The 22,811-nt window shown below is 35.4% G+C and overlaps 1 protein-coding gene and 1 pseudogene across 2 annotated transcripts in view; both read right to left on the bottom strand.

Annotated features, from left to right (window-relative positions):
* Positions 1-257: 257 nt before the first annotated feature.
* LOC145723877 (testis-specific gene 10 protein-like) overlaps positions 258-22,811 on the bottom strand; it is a 26,544-nt gene continuing 3,990 nt past the window's right edge. Inside the window, exons 2-5 of the mRNA XM_081833430.1 lie at positions 10,539-10,741; positions 8,794-8,898; positions 8,469-8,618; positions 258-588 (exon numbers count right to left, since the gene is read on the bottom strand). Coding sequence (XP_081689556.1) covers positions 564-588; positions 8,469-8,618; positions 8,794-8,898; positions 10,539-10,741 — 483 coding nt within the window. The 3' untranslated portion in view covers positions 258-563. The remainder of the gene's footprint in view (positions 589-8,468; positions 8,619-8,793; positions 8,899-10,538; positions 10,742-22,811) is intronic.
* LOC145723741 (large ribosomal subunit protein eL37-like) lies at positions 11,890-21,654 on the bottom strand (annotated as a pseudogene). Its single transcript, XR_014148994.1, has 4 exons — positions 21,637-21,654; positions 20,685-20,762; positions 16,032-20,341; positions 11,890-15,737 (listed from the first exon to the last, which is right to left on the bottom strand). The product of XR_014148994.1 is annotated as a large ribosomal subunit protein eL37-like (transcript).

Genomic DNA, 22,811 nt, shown 5'->3' with positions numbered 1-22,811 from the left:
GTTAATTAGTGGTACAATACTATGGATTTAAAAACTCTGACACACTCCTACTATCTGCTGCTTTGAAATCAGATTATGGCCTGGAAATTATGTCAGGTTGGTTCCCAAATGGAATATTGGGTCCCAGGCCAGTATTGGTAAACTTTGCCTATTTTGGCACAACTACTCCAGCAATGAAAGCATAAATCACAAAGAAAAAATTTAACCAATTATTTGAGATATCAAGAAAGGAAAGGAAATCAGTTTTGTAAAAACACTTTTCCCTCTTTTTATAAGCTTCTTTATTTACTCCGGATAGTTAACATAACAGTGTTCAATAGTGAAATAAGCAGATTTTACACTCACTATTACTGCACGGATAGAAAGAGCCATATGCATTTTTGTTTTTATAAGTCATCTCAGATCACTGCAAAATGGCACATGAGAACAGAGATTCAGAGGCACAAAGTTAATAAATACATTTAACATTGTCAAGCATTCAAAAGATAAATGCAATCATGTAGCAAAAAAAAAATCAGTTTGTAACTTTGACCTTTCCCAAGGATGTGAAGAATCTTCGTGTGTCAGAAATCTCTATAGCAAAGATTCCTATGAGAGAGAAAAAAATTGCAGATTAATATAGTTAACTCAAAGATTTCACTGATATATAAAAAAATGTATTCTGACATTATTTTGGCAATACTTAAAATTTTTTTCCCAGCCTCTGTGAAGGAAAACATATACAATGTATTTTTTTTATTCAGCTTTCACAAACTGTGATACATCCATAACATGGAATAATATTCAACAATAAAAAGAAATGGGGCGACTGGGTGGCTCAGTTGTTAAGCGTCTGCCTTCAGCTCAGGTCATGGTCCCAGGGTCCTGGGATCGAGTCCCACATCGGGCTCCCTGCTCGGCAGGAAACCTGCTTCTCCCTCTCCCGCTCCCCCTGCTTGTGTTCCCTCTCTCGCTGTGTCTCTATCAAATAAATAAATAAAATCTTTAAAAAAAAAAACAATAAAAAGAAATGAACTAATTTTTTTCTTTTAAAAAATTTTTTAATTTAAATTCAATTTAGTTACCATATAGTGTATTATTAGTTTCAGGGGTAGAATTTAGTGATTGATGAGCTGCATATAGCACCCAATACTCATTACATCAAGTGCCCTCCTAATGTCCATCACCCAATTACCCCATCCCCCTGCCCAGTGCCCCTCCAGCAACCCTCAGTTTGTTCCCTATAGTTAAGAGTCTCTTAGGGTTGATACATATAACTTGGATGGATCTCATGGGCATTGTGCTAAATGAAAAAAGCCAATCTCAAATTGCTATACACTGTGTGTGATTCCCTTTATATAACATTCTCAAAATGACAGAATTAAAGATATGGAGAACAAATTAATGTTTGCCAGGGAGGAAGAGGGGAGGGCTGTGACTATGAAAAGGTATCATATGAGGGAGCAGGTTCCTTGGTGCTGATGGGCAATATAGTATAGTATTGTGCTTGTAATTGTGGTATATGAGTGTTGTGTAAAAAAACCTGCACACACATACATATGAGTGCATGTAAAAATGAAATCTGAATAAGGCCTATGGCCTAGTTAATCATATTGTACCGATATCAATTTCCTGGTTTGTAAGATACATTGGGGAAGTTGGGGTAAGGATATGTGGGATTATCTGTACTATTTTTGCAACTACTTGTGAGACTGTAGTCATTTCAAAATAAAAAGTATAACATGGGGCGCCTGGGTGGCTCAGTCCTTAAGCGTCTGCCTTCAGCTCAGGTCATGATCCCAGGGTCCTGGGATGGAGCCCCGCGTTGGGCTCCCTACTCTTAGGGGAGCCTGCTTCTCCCTCTCCCACTCCCCCTGCTTGTGTTCCCTCTCTGTGTCTCTCTCTGTCAAATAAATAAATAAAATCTTTAAAAAAAAATCAAAATAAAAAGTATAACAAAGCAAACAAAACTGTGGTGCAGCCATACAAGGAAATGCTGCTCAGCAGTTAAAAGGAACATGCAACAACATCTGATCCATACAACAACCTGGATATATCTCAAATATATTATGCTGTGTGAAAGTCAGTCACTAGAGGCTACATACATGATTCAATTTATAGGACAACTTTGAAAAGGTAAAACTATAGGGGCAGTAAACAGATCAGTGGTTGGGGAAAGTAAATTAAGTACACTGACTGTTGTCTAGGTAATAGGTGGCAGTCAAAATATACCATTTAAAACTAACAGCAAAAGATTAAGAAAAAAGGGAATTAATGGCACTATTAAAATTATTAATAGAAAGGTGACTACTACAATAAAATGCAAACCTTGACTATCAAAAGAAATGGCCAAAAGCAAGGAAGAGCCAAATTGAGAAATACAATAAATGTCACATGATAAACACAGTTATCATAAGATAATACGACAGAGTTGAGATCAAATTTCACAGTCATATCAATAATGTGAAAAAGCTTACCTCATCCATTATTTTAAAATGACTCATAAAGCAAAACTTAAATCCATACTATAAATAAGAGATATACTTAAAATTCAGTGACTCAGAAAAGCTAAAAATAAAGAGATGGACAAAGATTTGCAAGGCAGTTGGAGATATTAAGTATTTGCAACTCAAATACTAGACAAGCACCTTCCACCTCCAAAAAATTAAATGCATCAGAAAAGTACACTTCATAAAATTCACATCCCACAATGTAGATATGACAGTTCAGAATATCCATGCAGCAAATAAAACAGTAAACCTACATAAAACAAAATTTATAGGAGATATAAAAAGAAATAAAAACATAATAATAACAGGAGATTTTAAAGTACCATTCTTAGTAAAACAGGCCAAATGAACAAAAATTAAGCAATGGCATAAAAGAACTAAATAAAATCAAAAAGGAAAATCTTTTAGATACATATACACTAGAAATATATACCCTGATAAGAAAGAATATCTTTTCAGGTGCACGTGAACTATCCACAAAAATTGATCATGTAGTAAAGTACAAAGAAAACATCAGTAGCTTCCACAATAGAAATATTATAAACAATACTCTTTAATCACAATATAATAACACTAGAAATTTAAAAATGAAATGGAAACACAAAAAGCTCTTCTTATTGGAAACTACAAGATTTTCTATCAAATAACTCTTGGGTAAAAGTGAAAACAAAATAGAGATTAAAGAATTTCTAAAAAAAATAATAACAAAAATATGACATATCAGAATCTATGGGATACATTTAAAGCATTGATCACTGGAAAATTCATAGCCCTAAATATTTACATCAATAAGAATGAAAGAATGGCAATAAATGAATTAAATTCCTAACTTAAAATACTAAGGGGATAAAACCAACAAAGTAAATAAAAAGCAGAGGAAAGAAATAATATGAACAAAACCATGAATTAATAAGATAAAGAAAAATAAATCAATAAATCAAAATGCTGGTTCTTTGAAGCAATAAACAAAGTAAACAAATCACTGGCTAAGGCAACAAAGAAATAGAAGAGGAAAGCACATACATACAATTAAGAAATGACAATGGGATATAACTATTGATACAAAGGAAATTTTAAAATTCATAAGATAAAGCATTGGTTACTTTTATGCAAATAAATTCAAAAACTTAGAGAGAGGCACCTCATGGCTCAGTTGGTTAAGTATCTGCCTCCGGCTCAAGTCATGATCCCATGGTCCTGGGATGAGCCCCACATTGAGACTACAGTGGGGAGTCCTCTTCTCCCTCTCCCTCTGCCCCTCCCCCGCTCATGCATGCACTCATGCTCTCTCTCTCTCAAATAAATAAAATCTTAAAAAAAAAAACCTAGAGAAAATAATTATTTTTAGATGAATAGAGATAGAAAGCTTAAAACAATCCCCCCTCCCAAAAAAAACCAGAAAAATTTATCAAGGAAGTATACCTCACAAAAAAGAAAGAACCAAGGCTGTATGGTTTCACAGGTGAACCCAAACTAATCCTTAGAGATCAGATAATCACAAACTACACAAATTGTTTCAAAGCACAGTAAATGAAAAACTCTAAATCCTTTTTTGCAGCAAATATAACACTTATATCTAAACTTGATAAGAGAGTACAAAGAAAAAAGTTATAGACCAATATTACGAATACTGATACAGAAATCTAAAATAAAATATAAGTGAACATTAAGAATAGAATACACTAAGACCAAGTAAGGTTTATACCATAAATTCAAAGATGGTTCAATATCTGAAAATCTATAATTCACATATTGACAGTTCTAAAGAGAAAAATTGTATCTTTATAGATGCTGAAAAAGCCCTTGAAAAAATTAAACACCCATTCCTAATAAAAAAAATTCCTGAGAAAATAAAAATAGGCGGATATCATAAAACATTTATACTTCAGTCCTAAACCCAACATCTTACATTGATTTGACAAACCCTAGAGGCATTCCCACTTAAGGTCAGAATCAAAACAAGGATGCCCATCTTCTCCACTACTATTTATCACTATTCTGAAGATGCTAGCTATTGCAATTAATTAGAGAATACAATTCAAGAGATAAAAATAGGAAAAGAAGAAATAAAATGATCCCTTTTTTGCAGATGACATGATAACATACCTGGACTCCCCTAAAGAATCAATGACAAAACTTAATGAAACAAAAAAATTTAGCAAGATAACATGATGATAAATTAACATGCAAAAATAGCATTTTTTTGAAGATAAAATGAATGGGGAGAAAAACCTAAAGATAAAATATTTAGGAATAAACTTAAGAAATGTTCAAAACCTATATAAAGAAAACTGCAACACATTCTTATTTTAATTAAAAAAAGCTTTTTATTTTATTTTATTTTTTTATTATTCTTCTTGAATGACACAATGTGAGTTTGAAAAAATGGAAAGACATCTCTTTTTTTTGGTTAGGACAGCTCAACATTACCAAGATGCCAGTTCTCCCCAAGTTAATTTATAAATTTAATATGATTCTAATAAAAATTCCAATGGGCTTGGGACGCCTGGGTGGCTCAGTCGGTTAAGCATCTGCCTTCGGCTCAGGTCATGATCCCAGGGTCCTGGGATCGAGTCCCACATCGGGCTTCTTGCTCAGCAAGGAGCCTTGCTTCTCCCTCTGCCTGCCTCTGTCTCTCTCTCTCTCTCTGATAAATAAATAAAATCTTAAAAAAATATATTAAAAAAAAAATTCCAATGGGCTTTTCAAATTGGAGCTAGACAAGCTGACACTAAATTTCAGATGGAACATCATAAGTTTTTGTTGTAGTGTTCAACAATTCAGTAGTTACGTAATATGGAAAATAAACTCGCATGAAAATGTAGGCAAATACTTAAAAGGAAGAGTTCTTATAGGCACTAGCCTATTGGTATGCTGGAGCTGGCTCACAGCTGATTGTAAATATTCAGAAATTTTGTGAGCTTGTGGTTAAACAAGGTTTGGTAGCTTGAAACTGTATAATATATTTATAGAATGTATAGAATTGTGTAATCACTGTATTGTACACCTGAGACTATGATAACATTGTATGTCAACTGCACTTCAACAAAAAGAAAGAAAGAAAGAAAGAAGCAAACAAACAAACTGGCCAGTAAACTGGCCACAGTGGGCATATTTACACCACTGAAATTGACAAATGCTATAAACCAGGGCTTCTCCCTCCCCTTTTTTGGACAGCCAGTTTACCAGCAAACCATCAGACTAGTCCTAAAAAATTAAAAATATTACTGGGCGCCTGGGTGGCTCAGTTGGTTAAGCGACTGCCTTCGGCTCAGGTCATGGTCCTGGAGTCCCTGGATCGAGTCCCGCATCGGGCTCCCTGCTCGGCAGGGAGTCAGCTTCTCCCTCTGACCCTCCCCCTCTCATGCTCTCCCTCTCTCTCATTCTCTCTCTCAAATAAATAAATAAAATCTTTAAAAAAAAAATTAAAAATATTACAAAGGGTCTATAATTAAAATAGTGTGGGACTTTAACATAAATAAACCCAAAGGAACAGAAGAGAAAGTCCAGAGAGAGACTTGAATCACTTGGACAAAATCTTTTTTTTTTAAAGATTTTATTTATTTATTTAAGACAGAGAGAATGAGAGGGAGGAGGGTCAGAGGGAGAAGCAGACTCCCTGCCGAGCAGGGAGCCCGATGCGGGACTCGATCCCGGGACTCCAGGATCATGACCTGAGCCGAAGGCAGTCGTCCAACCAACTGAGCCACCCAGGCGCCCTGGACAAAATCTTTTTAATAAATGATCTTGAGACAACCAGTTAGTCATTTGGAAAAAAGTAAAATTAGATCCACTCTTCATACCATACACAAAAGAAACTCTAAATGGATCAGAAATCTAAATGTAAAAAGTAAAACCATATATATATATAAAAGTGTATGTATATACAAAACTTATATAAGTACTAAAACATTTAAACTAAAAACACTGATTTCCTCTATTATCTATCTGGGTATAAGGAAAGATTTTTCTAACTATAAACAGAAATGTGGATGCTTAAAATACATTTTAAAATTTGACTACATAAAAATAGAAACTTTTCCATGGGAAAAATAGAGTAAAATCAAAAGAAAAATGACAAAATGGAAGAAAATATTTGCAACATATATCAGTAGTAAAAGACTAATTTCCCACATTTATAAATAAAATTTAACAAAAAGAGAATATTCCATTAGAAAAATGGGCAAAAGAAATGGACAATTAAAAAAAGAGAGATATAAAACAGCCCTTAAACATATGACAAGATATTCAAATTCACTCATAAAAAGAGAAATGCAAATTAAAACTACACTGAAATACCATTTCTTACCCACCATACTGGCAAAAATTCAGAACTTGACAGTATACTCTGCTGATTAGGCTGTAGGGAAACAGGCACTCTCACCCACAGCTGGTGGGAGTGCAAAATACTACAACCCCTATAGAGGGTAATTTGGCACTACTTAACCAAACTATATACATACACATTTACCCCTTGACCCAGAAATCCTGCTTCTGGGAATTTATCCTTAAGATACACCTCCACCAATACGAAAACACATTAATTACAGCCTTATTTGTAATTGCAAATTGTTGAAAACTACCTAGATGTCCAAATATAGGAGGTCAGTTGCATAATTATGGCATATCCATAAAATGGAATACTATGCAGCTATAAAGGAACACTATGAATATGAAGTGACTTCTAAAAGCAGTGAGAAAAGCAAAGTGAAAAGAAGCATATATAGTATGCTACCTTTGCATATGAAAAGATAAGAAAAATATATCTGAATGTCATTATCATAAAACTATAAAGCAATATGGGGGACATGGAATGGAGGATATACAGGAGAAAGTAACACTTCTCTGAGTATTACTTTTTGCAGAGTTTTGACTTTTAAAAGCATATTGACCTACATATTCAAAAATAAAGCTAAATCAAGGAAAAAGCTAGGAAGGGGAAAAATGAAAAGTGAAAGCAAATTGAAGTAAATGAATCTAATATTATTTTAAATGCATATCATAATCATAGTAAAAGGGGAAAAAAGGAATTAATCCAAGTAATCTATAAACTCAATATTTGACTATATGCTATGCCCTCAAGATTTGGGCAGAGTAGTGTATGGAAACAGGAATTACAAATAGATCATGAACTTTTATGTTGGTCTATTTAATGTAGTGACATAGGTGAAGAAATTCTGAAACTATTTTAGATGCACTCTGGGATTGAGCAAAAGAGTAACATGTATATATTGTTGATAAACACACTGATGTTGAGCCCGGATTCTCACTGTAGAAAAAAGGACATACAAATACAAAATGAAAAAAGGGAAGGAAGAAACCTGGGAAGGTGGTTTGGAACTGGAGGTATTGGTTATGTTTTTAAAATGTGTGTGTGTGTGTGTGTCCGTGTGTGCACGGAGAGAGCGGAAACATATGCAAAAATGTGAGTACATAAGACAGCAAATGTGTTGGCTCAAACACAGAGAAAGCAATGGAGTAAAATTTTAATGACAATGAGTATGGGTAAAAGGTATATAGCTGTTCTCTGCATTATTTTATTTTTATAACTTCTTATAAGTTTGAATTTATTTCCAAATAGAAGTGTTTTTACAAAATTTGTGACATATAGGAATATATCTAAAATATTTTCCTCTGAAAAATAAACTACTTTCCTAAAGAATAAGTATTTTATGGTGCTATAATTAACCAATATTTTGTTAATGTAAGTATATGGAAAAATTTAAGTTTTAGAATAAAAGTAAATTAGATTTTAAAAATATAATTTATGTAAACATTAGATAGAATAAAGATCTTTCATTTTAGCAAATTTATATAAAATAATGATCAAAATACTTTATATTTGTTGGTATACCTAATCATGTAATTGTGTTTAAATAGCACTATTAATGATAGATTGATTTGAGCTTCCTTACTCCCTCAAATATTCCCTGTATATTGCTATATGGTCTCCAGAGAATGGATCCTTGAACTACTTACTCTTCTAATGATCGATCTAGGCCTCGGTCAGGAGATCGATGGTGAGCACGTTCTGGTGAATGACATTTTGTATTTGGCTTTATTGTGGAACTCATATGATAAGCATTACTTGAGTAATTCTGGCGGCGAAGTTCTTGTACAGCCCTCTCCCTGAAGCAAAATAGTGAGACTTTTAAACTTTATATCCAGTGCTGTATTAATACTGTCATAAAACTGTAGTTCAGTTCCTAATTTAAAAGCTAACCATCATGAAATTACCAAAATCTGTTACTTAAAAAAAAAAAAAATGCTTTCCAGACTGAACACTGCATAGAGACAAACTTACCTTTCAAAGCGCTCCGTCCCTAGTTGTCGTTTGGTAATGTCTAAATCAGCTTCCAACTGTGTTACAACATTTCTGAACTGGGCCACATCTCTACTCTGGATGGCCCTGTGTAAAAAAGTATGAGTGACAGTTGATTAAATTTAAAATATGGCTAGGACTTAGTACATTAAACCATGTTGGCAATGGTTCCTCAGCTGGAACCATGCCAGACTCTGATTTTTATGGATATATTAGTACATCTAAAATGTGGCTGTTTTAGAAGTAGTAAATGTGAAAGTAGCCTACTTGAAAAAGCTAAGCTCTCTCAGTCCCATTCAATTAGTTAAACCTTCTCTGTTTCCCTATGTTTAGATGGGGTATTATGTTATCTATATTATTTATTTTTTAAAGTACTTTAAGGTATTATATGCAAAGTAGTATTATACCAAATAATCAACACCATTATTAGTCCTATTATATATATTTATTAAATCAAGTGTTTTGTATATACTTATAATGAAATTTGATATACAAACTGTTAAAAACATAAAATCTCTTCAATTTAACAGGATCCTCCTTAGGGCCAAACAATGCCTCAAAAACTCTGTGATAAGGCACACTGTCATAAGGAAGATGATGAAAGCAATGAATGCTGCTTGCACAGGATATTCTATCCTCTTTGCTTGCCAGACAGCACAGTTGACTGCTAAAATCTAAACTTTAGAGATTAAGAACACAGAAGTTTATTATGCTTACCAGTTCTAAGTGATTATACTTAACCAACCAGTCTAAAACAGAATGCATCCCTAAAGGTGAGGGGGTTGGGCATATTTCACTAAGGTAGATTTCCAAATACCAGCTTGAGAAAGTGATCCTGCAGAACCAGTTGAAGATATTACAAAAAGCCCAGCTACAGTGACTGAAAAGAATGACTCACAGCTGCCATAACCTGAAAACAGTTTCTCAAGGAAACTGGCCCTGGCTTTGCAGCCTTTCCTCAGTCAGGGGCTCCTAGGAGTGACTGATTCCTGAGACCATGATTCCTATCCTTCCCCCCCAGGTCCCATGCTCAGATGGGAGGGCAGAGTTGAGGCTGAATGAAAAAGTGTTATAGACGGGACAGATAACAATAGAGGCTAAGGGTCCCCATCAGTTTTTGTGAGAGGTCACCAAGTTTAATAATAAAACATTCAGTGTCCAGGCAGGCATTTCTACCCAACCTTCTAGCCAAGGGTCTTATAATAAGATGCTAATGGAGCTAGGGATGCTTAAAAAAAACAAAAAACAAAATCAGTGCTCTAAGGGAAGTCTTCAGTATTCTGTGAATGTAGGAGTTCTTCCAGGTACCCAACACATACTTAAAGGTGCATAAGGAAATATTAAGTGACAAGTCTAAATACTAGGCAGCAATACCAGGTGGGTCCATAAACAGAAAAATTCCTCTGGTTTCAGTAGTGCTTAATTTTTTTCTAAAAACTTGTTATAATATTTCTAAAAGGTAGTTTTTTAGGTCAGACATTCTATTATATCCAAATCTCTGTGGAAATAATCAACAAAGATGGTTAAATTTTAAATTTAGATAAACATATAATAGAAATGAGTACTAAATCTTAGGCAAATCACAGTATTTCTGGTTCTCAGTTTAATTAATGGCAAAAGATGGGCACTAAATTGCCTGAATTCCAGCTTTAAAATTCTACTAACCTATAAAGTATCAAAAATTTTAAAAATATGACTTCATGCTACTATATTGCTAGCCAACTCACATTTTATTTTCTGCCAAACAAAGGTGTTCTTTAAGAAGCTGAATTTCAGAATCTTTTTCTTGAAGCGCTATCTGAGACTGATATTCTTTGTCTCGATTGGCCACCAGCAAAGCTTCTAGATTCTGCATGGAGATTCTCTCATTTGTCATCTGACTCCTGAGGAGTTCTATTTCAGAGCGAGCAGAATCTAACTCATTCTCCATCTGTACGATAATAGGAAGATATCTATACTTATTCCCATTCATTTAACTGATTATCAGAGACTCATAAAATTTCTGTATTATGTTATAAACTGACAACCTCTTCTAATTTCTTAATTAGAAATTATGTTTTCCTTCTTACCAAACATACACACACGCAGTATCACTTTCTCCAACTCTCTGATCATATAAAAAATTTCATTAATTTAACATTAATAATCCCGAACTGCAAAGGATTTCCATTCCCAGCATTTATATTTCTTTATATATTTCTGCAAGGCTGACATGACACTGCTTTGTGCTGAGTTAGGTGAGTTACAAACACCTAACGACCTTGTAGAATATTATGGTCCTTCATAGTTAAGGAAGATAAGGAGTAACTGCACATTTCCTCTCTTGCATAAACCTGTGGAAAGCTTCATTTTTTGAAGGTTTTCTTGAGCCTCAAAAATGCTCTGTAAGCCAAATGTTTCTTCAAAAGGAGGAAAACCAGATATTGCTATTTAGGAAAAAAAGTATTCTTTATCTCATAATACACATTATAATAAATTATACATATATTTAAAAAGTTAAATGTGAAAAAATAAAACTCTAGGAAAAGAGAATTTAATAAAGATGAAATTATGGGGGAAGAGTGAGCAGATAGAGGAAGGACTGTCTAGACTAGATACAATTAAAAATGATGTATAACCATATAAAAAATAAACATAGCAATAGTCAATATAAACCTAACCAAAATTTACAAGGAAACAACTGAAAGAATATAAACTCAGTTTGTATGGTAACAAATGGTAGCTACACTGTATAACCTTATTGAATCATTATGTTGTACACCAAAACTAATGTAAAATTGTATGTCAAATATACTCAAGTTTTTTTTTCATTATGTTCAGTTAGCCAAAATATAGTACATAAGTTTTTGTTGTAGTGTTCAACGATTCATTAGTTGCGTATAACACCCAGTGCTCATCTCAACAGATGCTCAAGTTTTAAAAAAATAAAAAAAAAACTCAATAAGTAAAATAAGTTAAAAAACTCAGTAAGTTAAATCTTACTACTAAAAGGAACTCATATGAAATGATGAGAAATATGAACAAATGATACGAACAGAAGATTTACAAAATACAACTCATTAGTAAACATATGGAAAAAAAACTACCCTTACTAATAATCAAATAAATACAAAATGAAACAAGATGCTATTTCTAGTCCAGGGTTTAATTTTGACACTACTGATGTTTTGGGTTGGATAATTATTTGGTGTAGGGAGGTGCCTTATGCACTGTAGGATATTTAGCAGCATACCTCTACTCATTAGAGGCCAATAGCATCCCTCCACCCCAGTTGTGACAATCAAAACTGTCTCCAGGGGCACCTTGGTGGCTCAGTCAGTTAAGTGTCTGACTTAGGATCAGATCATGATCTCAGCGTTCTGGGATCGAGCTGTGTTGGGCTCCATGCTCAGCAGGGAGTCTGCTTCTCTCTTTCCCTCTGACCTTCCCCCAACTTGTGCGTGTACTCTCTCTCTCTCAAATAAATAAATAAATAATCTTAAAAAAAAAAAGTCTCCAGACATTGCTAAATGGCCACAGGGGAGCAAAATCTCTTTCACTTGAACCACTGTTCTAGTTTATCAAATTGGCAAATTTCTTAGTGCATATTAACATTAAAATGGGCAATGGCAATTTCATACACTCTGCCAGGAGGAATATAAAATGGAGCGTCAATTTTTTTTTTGAATCACTTCTTTTTGGCAATAGCTTTACTGGATTATAATTTACATACCACACAACTCACCCACTTAAAGGTACAATTCAACTGTTTTTTTGTTTGTTTTTATTTAAATTCCAGTTAGTTAACATACAGTGTAATATTAGTTTCAGGAGTAGAATTTAGTGATTCATCACTTACATATAACACCCAGTGCTCACCACAACAGGTGCCCTCCTTTACACCCATCACCAATTTATCCCATCCCCCACCTACCTGCCCTCTAGCAACCCTCGGTTTGTTCTCTATAGTTAAGAGTCTCTTCTATGGTTTGCCTCCTTCTCTTTTTTTTCCCTTTCCCCTACATTCATCTGTTGTTTCTTAAATTCTTCATATGAGTGAAATCATAACATATTTGTCTTTCTCTAACTGACTTATTTCACTTAGCATAATACACTCTAGCTCCATCCACATCACTGCAAATGGCAAGATTTCATTCTCCTTTATGGCTGAGTAGTAATGATGCAGAAAAAGCATTTGACAAAATACAGCATCCTTTCTTGATAAAAACCCTCTATAAAGTAGGGATAGAGGGAACATACCTCAACATCATAAAGGCCATATATGAAAGACCCACAGCTAATACATCCTCCAACGGGAAAAACAGCTTTTCCCCTAAGGTCAGGAACAAGACAGGGATGTCCACTCTCACCACTGTTGTTCACAGTACTGGAAGTCTTAGCCTCAGCAATCAGACAACAAAAAGAAATAAAAGGCATTCAAATTGGCAAAGAAGTCAAACCTTCACTCTTTGCAGATGACATGATACTTTATGTAGAAAACCCAAAAGACTCCACCAAAAAATTGCTAGAACTGATGCAGGAATTCATCAAAGTTGTAGGACATAAAATCAATGCAAAGAAATCTGTTGCATTTCCATACACCAACAATGAAGCAGCAGAAAGAGAAATCAAGGAATCGGTCCCATTTACAATTGCACCAAAATCCATAAGATACCTAGAAATAAATCTAACCAAAGAAGTAAAAGATCTGTACTCTGAAAACTATAGAACACTTATGAAAGAAACTGAGGAAGACACAAAGAAATAGAACATTCCATGCTCATGTTTCAGAAGAGCAAATATTGTTAAAATGTCTATAACTACCCAAAGCAATCTACACATTTAATGCAATCCCTATCAAAATACCACCAGCATTTTTCAGAGAGCTAGAACAAACAATCCTAAAATTTGTATGGAACCACAAAAGACCCCAAAGAGCCAAAGCAATCTTGAAAAAGAAAAGCAAAAGCTAAAGCCATCACAATTCTGGACTTCAAGCTATATTACAAAACTGTAGTCATCCAGACAGTATAGTACTGGCACAAAAACAGACACATAAATCAATGGAATGGAATAGAAAACACAGAAATGGACCCCCAACTATATGGTCAACTAATCTTTGACAAAGCAGGAAAGAATATACAATGAAACAAAGACAGTCTCTTCAACAAATGGTGCTGGAAAAATTGAGGAAATCCTTTTAATCTATTTTTTCTGTTGTGGCTTGTGCTTTTGATGTGGATCTAAGAAAGCATTACCTAACCCAAGGTTACAGATTTTATTTATTTGAGAGAGAGAGAGAGAGAGAGAGAACAAGCAAGGGGGAGGAGGAGAGGAAGAAGGAAACTCCCCGCTGAGCAGGGAGCCCAATGTAGGGCTTGATTCCAGGACCCTGAAATCACGATCTGAGCCGAAGGCAGATGCTTAACTGACTGAGCCACCCAGGCGCCCCAGATTTTGTTCTTTTTCAAGATTGTTTTGGCTACTCTGGGTCACTTGAACTTCCATATTAATTTTATATCATCTTGTCAATTTCTACAAAGAAACCAGCTGGGATTCTGATAGGTATTGTATTGAATCTGTAGATCAATTTGGGGGTAGTACTGCCCTTTTAACAATGTTTAGTCTTCTAATCCATGAATACAGATGTCTTTCCATTTACTTAGGTCCTCTTTAATTTTTTTTTAGCAATGTTTTCTAGTTTTGTAAAGTACAAGTTTTGTACTTCTTTTGTTAAATTTATACTTAAGTATTTTATCTCCTCTTGGTGCAATCCCTTTTGATACAATCCCATCTGATGGAATTGTTTTATTTTCATTTTTGGATTGTTTATTGCTAGTATATAGAGATATAAATGATTATTGTATATTGATCTTGTATCCTGCAACCTTGATGAACTCATTTATTAATTTAGGTTTTTTAGCATATCCCTTAGGATTTTCCATATCCAAGATCATGTTAACTGTGGATAAAGATAGTTTTACTTCTTTATCAATCCGAATGCCTTTTATTTCTTTTTCTTCCTTAATTGCTCAGGCTAGAACCTCTAGTACAATGTTGCATAGAAGAGGTAAGGAGGGCATTCTTATCTTGTTACCGATAAGAAAGGGGGAAAGCATTCAGTCTTTCAACATTAAGTATGATGTTAACTCGGGGATTATCATAGATGCTCTTTATCAGGTAAAGTTCCCTTCTGTTTCTAGTTTATATTGTTTTTATCATGAAATGGTGCTGGATTTTGTCAAATGCTTTTTCTGCATCTATTGAGGTGATCATTGGTTTTTGTTCTTTATTCTAACGATATGATATATTTCACTAATTGGTTTTCAGGTATTAAACAAACCTTGCATTCTGGGGATACATCCACTTAATCATGGTAAAAATTCATTTTACATGCTGTTAGATTCAATTTTCTAGTATTTCCTTGAGGATTTTTCATCTAAATTCATAAGAGATATTGATCTGCAGTTTTCTTATGCTGTCTTTGGTTTGGGCATCAGGGTAATACTGGCTTTCATTGGGGAAGTTCTTCCTTTATTTTTGGAAGAGTTTGTGAAAATCTGTATCAATTCATCTTTAAACATTGGAAGAATTTACAACTAAAGCCATCTGGGCTTCAACTTCTCTTTATGGAAGTTTTAAAATCACTAACTCAATCTCTTTACTTGTTAAAGATATATATAGATTTTCTATTTTTTCTTAAGTTGGTTTCAGTATTTTCTTTCTGGGAATATATTGATTTCACCTAAGTTATGTAACTGGTGGCATTTAGTTGCTCATAATATTCCTTCAGAATCCTTTTATTTTCTTTAAATTGGTAGGGATATCCCCTTTTCATTCCTGGTTTTAGTATTTGACTTCTCTTTCTTTCTCTCTCTCTCTACCTAAAGTTTTATCAATTTTGTTGATATTGTGAAAGACCAATCTTTTGGGTTTTTTGATGTTCTCTATTGTTTTCCCATCTTTTTTTTTTTTTTTTTGATTTTTTTTTTTTTTATTCTTCTGTTAATCCCCATACATTACATCATTAGTTCTAGATGAAGTGTTCCATGATTCATTGTTCATGCACAACATCCAGTGCTCCATGCAGAACGTGCCCTCCTCAATACCCACCACCAGGCCAACCCATCCTCCCACCCCCCTCCCCTCTAGAACCCTCAGTTTGTTTTTCAGAGTCCATCTTCTCTCATGGTTCGTCCAACCCTCCGATTTCCCCCGCTTCATTCCTCCCCTCCCGCTACCTTCTTCTTTCCCATCTTTTTATTAATTCCTGTTCTAAGCTTTATAATTTCTTTCATTCCTCTTACTTTAGGTTTAGTTTGCTCCTCTTTTTCCAGTGTCCTAAGTGAAAGATTAGGTTAGTGATTTGAGATCTTTCTTCTCCGTTTTTAATATAGACATTTACAGCTATAATTTCCCTGTAAGTACTGATTCAATTGGCATCTTGTAAATTTTGGCATATTTTGTTTTCATTTTCCTCAATCTCAGAGTATTTTCTCCTTCTTCTTTGACTCACTGGTATTGGGGAGTGTGTCATTCAATTTCCATATATTTGTGAATTTCCCAAATTTCCTTCTTTTTTATTGATTCCTAATAATTGCATTTTTGTGGGAGAATATACTTTGTATGATCTGAATCCTTTTAAATATATTGAGGCTGGTTATGGCCTAAGATATGGTCTATCCTGGAGGATCATTCACATACAATTGAGAAAATTGTTATAATTATCATTTTTTAATTAATATATCCTTTAAATAAGTTGATAGAATAAAAGATAAAGTATATATAGACTTAGCAGATAAAGGATTTGAAGAAGCTATTCTAAACATTTTAGCTCAAATATTTATAAATATTTTAATAAGTATAAGTAAATATTTTAGTTCAAAGAACTAAAGGAAACCATTTTTTGGGGTTTGGTTTGCTTTGGTTTTCATCAAATTTTTATTTAAATTCTGTAAAGTTAGTGTTTCTGGTGATGTTCTCTGTTCCTTTCTAGTCTTTGTCACTTTTGGTCTTTCCTTTCCACTCAGAGAGGCCCCTTTAAAATTTTTGCAGAGCTGGTTTAGTGGTCATGAACTCCTTTAGTTTTTGTTTGTCCAGGAAATTCTTTATCTCCCCCTCTATTCTGAATGACAGCCTTGCTGGATAAAGTATTCTGGGCTACATATTTTTCTCATTAAGCATGTTGACTGCATCATGCCACTCTTTTCTGGCCTGCCAGGTTTCTGTGGACAGATCTGCTGTGAACCTAATCTGTCTTCCCTTGTAGGTTAAGGACTTCATTCCATTGCTGCTTTCAGGATTCTTTCCTTGTCTGTGTGTTTTGACTATGATATGTCTTGGTGTGGGTCAGCTTTTGTTGAATTTGATCAGAGTTCTCTGTGCCTTTTGGATTTTGAATTCTGTTTTCTTCCCCAAATTAGAGAAGTTTTCAGCTATAATTTGCTCAAATAAACTTTCTGCCCCCTTTTCCCTCTCTTCTGAGACTCCTGATACCAATGTTATTATGCTTTAAAAGAGCCACTGAGTTCCCTAAGTCTACATTCATGATTCAATACTTTCCTTTCCCTCTTCTTTTCAGCTTTATTATTTTCCATAATTTTATCTTCTATATCACTGATTCATTCCTCTGTTTCAACCATTCTCATTATCATTGCATCCAGTCAGTTTTGCATCTCAGTTACAGCACTTTTTTTATTTTGGCCTGACTGGTTTTTAGTTCTTTTATCTCTGCAGTAAGGGATTCTCTAGTGTCTTCTATGCTTTTCTCAAGCCTAGCTAGTATCCTTATGATTGTTGTTTTAAATTCTGGTTCAGGCGTCTGACTTATATCTGTTTTGATTAAATCCCTGGATGTTACTTCTTCTTGTTCTTTCTTTTAGGATGAATTACTCAATCTTGTCATTTTGTCTAGGTCACTGTTTTTTTGTGTGTGATCGTTAGGAAAGACTGTTATGTTCCTGCTGCTGACAGTAATGGCTATATTAAGAAGAGGTCCTATATGTGTTGGGCCTGGTGCTTCAGGAGGTGTTTCAGAGTGTGCACTCTGCTGTTGTGTGTTGGCTGCTCTTTCCCTCAGGTCAGTCCTCTGCAGAGCTGCTTCTTGCCTGCAGTGGGGGTGTTTGGATCTTGTCCACTGTGCCAAGTTTTAACTAGGTGTGTTTTGGTCTGCTTGTTAAAAGAAGCTAGATCCTATTTTCCCTAGACCTGAAGCTTTTGCAACACTCTATAATCAGTAGACTTGGTGTCTGCAAGGGATTTGTGCTGTTCTTCTGAGGGAGAGGCCTGCTGTGCTGATTCTTAAGCGAACTTGCCCTAGTGGAGATGCACCTGCAGGGCACAGAGGGGTGGGGCTTGTTTTAAGTGGGTCCAGCCTCCACGGTGGGGCACTGTGTTGCTCACAAGTTGGTCAGTGCTGATGGGTTGGGGGAGGGGCGGTGGTGCCACTCTCTTGTCCCCAGGCCAGGGAGTTTGCACCCACCACTCTTCAGGAAGCCCTCACAGAAGAGCAAACAATCTCTCCCCGTGTGGCCCCAACTTTCATCAGATTGCTGCCTGTCTGTGTCCGACTATCTGCCTGCCAGAGTAATCCTGTGTTTTATCTCAGACATGCAGCTAGGTTTCAAAACTCCAAATTTTAGGGACCCCCATGGCATGGACCCGCACTGATCCTCTGGGGGAGGGTCTTACCATGCTGTGGCTGGTGGTGGCTTGTCCCTGAAAAGCAGTCACATGACCATGCAGTGGTTCAGAGTTTATGTTAAAGCGCAGCAAAAACATAGCACCAAGGTTTGCTGCCCTTAGCCAGCTTTTTTGTTCCCATGCCAGTAAACAGGGCAGCACATTGGTGCCCACCAGCTCTTTTGTTCCTAGAGAGCCCATGCTACCACTCCCAAATGCACTCCAAGAAAGGGAACTGTTTCTCCCTGTGGGACCCAGGGGATCCTCAGACCACACTGCCTGCTCCCTGGCCTCCGCCCTCCTTCCTCACTGGAGCCCTACTAAGCCCAGCCGTCATGACTGTGACAATGGCACGGACTTCTAAAACTTCAGACTTTGAGCTCCGCTACTTATGGTAGGCAGTCTCTCTCCTTTTCCCAGTCAACAGTTTTGAGGAATACAATCCCCTGTGTGCTGCTTTAACTCTTTCTCTCTCTGTCTCTCACTCCTCTCTCCGTGATCAGGGCTCCCACGCCCCTGCAGCACCTGCAATTCTTTTCTCCCCCAAATCAACTCTCTGCAACTCCTACCTGCCACAATGTGGCCATTTTTCAACCTCTAGATGTGCAGTTTGTTCTACCAGTCCTCAGATCAATTTCTTGGGTGTTCAGAATGATTTGATATTTATCTAGCTGTGTTCAAGAGATGAGGCAAGCTTATGGTCCCCATATTCCTCCACCTAAACTCTAAAGGAAACCATGTTTAAAGAAGCAAAGGAATGTATGATAACAATGTCTCATCAATAGAGATTAATAATAAGGATATAGAAATTGTAAACTGTTCTCAAAGGCAGTTTCTTTTGCTTGCTTTATTTACCTGTGGATGAAACGCAATTTCTTGTTTCTTTGAAAGTCAAATTCTTGTTGTCGTTGAACACTGGACGTTTAAGATACTATATATTATAACAACTCTGAATACTGATCCTCCCCATGTCAGGGCTTATTGTGGTCCTTCATTTCCTTCCTTCCTCCCTCCCTCCCTCCCTTCCTTTCTCTGGACAGTCTCCATGAAGTCTATTTCGCTTGCAGTGTACAGCCTCCGATGTTATTTCTCAGGGTATATGAATAATCACTCTAACTCATTTACCATCAGCATGTTCATAGTCTCTCTAAACCATTCTTTTGGGATGACAGTGGATTTAGTCAGGCTATCTTTGACTGTCTGTCCTTGATCTTCCTGTTAAGTTTCTACCTGGTCTGTCTCTATTGTTATCATCTAAATGTTTGCCTCCATTAATTGCTGGCTAACTGCTCTATTGATTTGACAATGGCCTAGGGGTATAAATTGCTTTACAGTCTGATCCAATTAAATTTGGACCCCTCTGCAGGGCAGTTAGGGGTAAGTCTTTAAGGCTTGCTCTGACTCCAAAGGGGGACTCTTAGCTATCACTTTCCATGGTTCTTTATTAAACTTCTAAGTAGCTTACTATTTTGCTTGTTATCATGAAGTTACTAGTTTCCTTTAAAAAAAAAAATGTTATTGCATGACTAGTTGCTGAAATCCTTAGGATGAAGTGGATAATGCAACAGCTGCCCTCCTGGGTTTAGGTGTTGCTTCTTCATGGAATCCATGCCTGAATCTCTGGTATACAACTTTTACATGACTCATTGGACTGGTCCCAATGGTATTTCATCTTTTAGTCTTTGCACTCAAGTTATACTTTCTCTTCTACTTGGCAGGGCAACAATATTTGCCACATTGACTTCTAAAAGTGGTAGGCCTTAGAGCCACAGCTGCAGCACATGTGCATCTTTTTGCCATGCTTTCCAAATGATGACATTCCGTTTATCACCTCATTTCTATGGCTGAGATCAAGAAGAAGCCATTTCTGCTACATCATGCTCAGAAGCTTCTGCCCAGAAGAGTACCACTAGTTTCTTCTTAATAGTGTATCATAACTTTCTGAAAGCTCTCTGGCTATATATGTCCAAATTCCCACTTCTGGAAATGCATCTTAAGAATATAATGCAAAATGCGATGAAAGTTTTATGCAACAAAATAATTACCATGTAGTTTTATACACAAATTAAAAATCTGAAAATTTTTACTGCCCAGCAATAGGGAAGTAGTGAAAAGTAGAATAATCAATTCAACATAAAACTATAACATTTTTAGAATAAAACCTAGGAAAAATCTTTGGGATTGAGAGCTATGCAAAGAATTTTTAGACTTACCACCAAAAGCAAAATCCATAAAAGGAAATTGATAAACTGCACATCATCTAAACTTAAACTTTTGCTCTTAGAAAGACCCTGATAAGAAGATGAAAACACAAGCTACATACTGGTAGAAAATACCTGCAAACCACATATTTGATAAAGGACCAGTATCTAAGATATATAAAGAATGCTTAATACTCAACATTAAAAAGGTAAATAATTCAATAAAAACATGGGCAAAAGATACAAAGAGATGTTTCACCAAAGAAGATAGATAGATGGCAAATAATCATATAAAAATATGTTCTGCTTCATTAATTTAGGAAAATGCAACTAGTCGATGATATAGCCCTACACCTATATCAGAATGGTTAAAATAAAAAATAGTGACACCACCAAATGTGGACAAAGATGTGGAAAAACTGATCACTCACACATTGTTGGTGGGAATGCAAAATGGTACAGACTGGGGAAAACAGTTTGGCACTTTCTTAAAAAATGAATTATGCAACTACCATATAATCCAAAAGCTGCATTCCTGGGCATTTATAGAGAAATGAAGACAAGTTGCACACAAAAACATGTAGACAATGTTTACAATACTTTTATCTGTACGATCTAAAAACTGGAAATAACCCAGGTGTTCAATGCATGAATGGTTAAACAAACTGTGTTACACCCAAAGCATGGAATACTGGTTAGCAATGAAAAGGAATGAACTACTAATACGTGCAACAACCTAGAATACTCTCCAGAGAATTATGTTGAGTGAAAAAATCCAAGTCCAAAAAGTTACATATCATAGGATTCCATTTATGTAACATTTTTGAAGTGATAAAATTACAGAAATGGAGACTAGATTAGTGGTTGCTATGGGTTAAGGAGAGGATAGGAATAGGAGGGAAGTAGACAGAGCTACAAAAGGGCAACATGATGTATCCTGTGATGGAAATGTTCCATACCTTGCCTGATTCAATGTCAACATCCTGGTTGTGATATTATACAATAATTTTGCAAGAGCTTACCATCGGGGGAGACCAAGTAAATGAAATTTTGTATTATTTCTTACAATTGCATGTGAATCTATAATTATCTCAAAATCAAAACTTAATTTAGACAAAATTATTTGAGTGTCCCCTATATGCATAGCACAGCTGAGGAAATACAAAGGTAAATAAGATGGTTTACTGCACTTGAAATTACAGCTTATTATGGGGCTAAACATATATACATAAATAACTAAATTTTAAGGCAAAAAATTTATGTCAGGAGTATTTTAAAATACAGTTAGACTTACCTGACCACTTCACAACCACTAGGATAGCTATTATCAACAACAGAAAAAACAAAGCTAAAACATAATAAGTGTTGGCAAGAGTGTAGAGAAACAGGAACCTGTGTGTGCTGTTATTGGGAATGTAAAATGGTACAGTCATTGTAGAAAACATTACAAAATTCCCTTGAAAAATTAAAAATAGAATTGCCATATGATCCAGAAATCCAGCTTCTGGGTATAAATCTAAAAGAACTGAAAGAAAGGCCTTGAAGAGCTATTTGTACACTCGTTCAGAGCAGCATTATTCACAATAACTAAAACATAGAAGCAACCCAAGCATCTATCAAATGATGAATAGATAAGCAAAATGTAGTATATTCATACAATGGAATATTATGCAGCCTTAAGATAGAAATTCTGTAATATAACACTGATGAACCTTGAGGACATTATGCTAAGTGAAAAAAGCAGTCACAAAAAGACAAATACTTGGCACAAAAACAGACACAAGATCAATGGAACAGAATAGAGAGCCCAGAAATGGACCCTCAACTCTATGGTCAACTAATCTTCGACAAAGCAGGAAAGAATGTCCAATGGAAAAAAGACAGTCTCTTCAACAAATGGTGCTGGGAAAATTGGACAGCCACATGCAGAAGAATGAAACTGGACCATTTCCTTACACCACACAAAAAAATAGACTCAAAATGGATGAAAGACCTAAATGTGAGACAGGAATCCATCAAAATCCTTGAGGAGAACACAGGCAGCAACCTTTTTGACTTCAGCCACAGCAACTTCTTCCTAGACACATCACCAAAGGCAAGTGAAGCAAGGGCAAAAATGAACTATTGGGACTTCATCAA

This window comes from Leptonychotes weddellii, chromosome 10 (genome assembly GCF_054177405.1).
Source record: "Leptonychotes weddellii isolate Sample4059 chromosome 10, ASM5417740v2, whole genome shotgun sequence".
Classification (NCBI taxonomy): domain Eukaryota; kingdom Metazoa; phylum Chordata; class Mammalia; order Carnivora; family Phocidae; genus Leptonychotes; species Leptonychotes weddellii.
The sequence above is the reverse complement of the archived record's forward strand: the minus strand, read 5'-3'. Positions and strand labels throughout refer to the sequence as shown.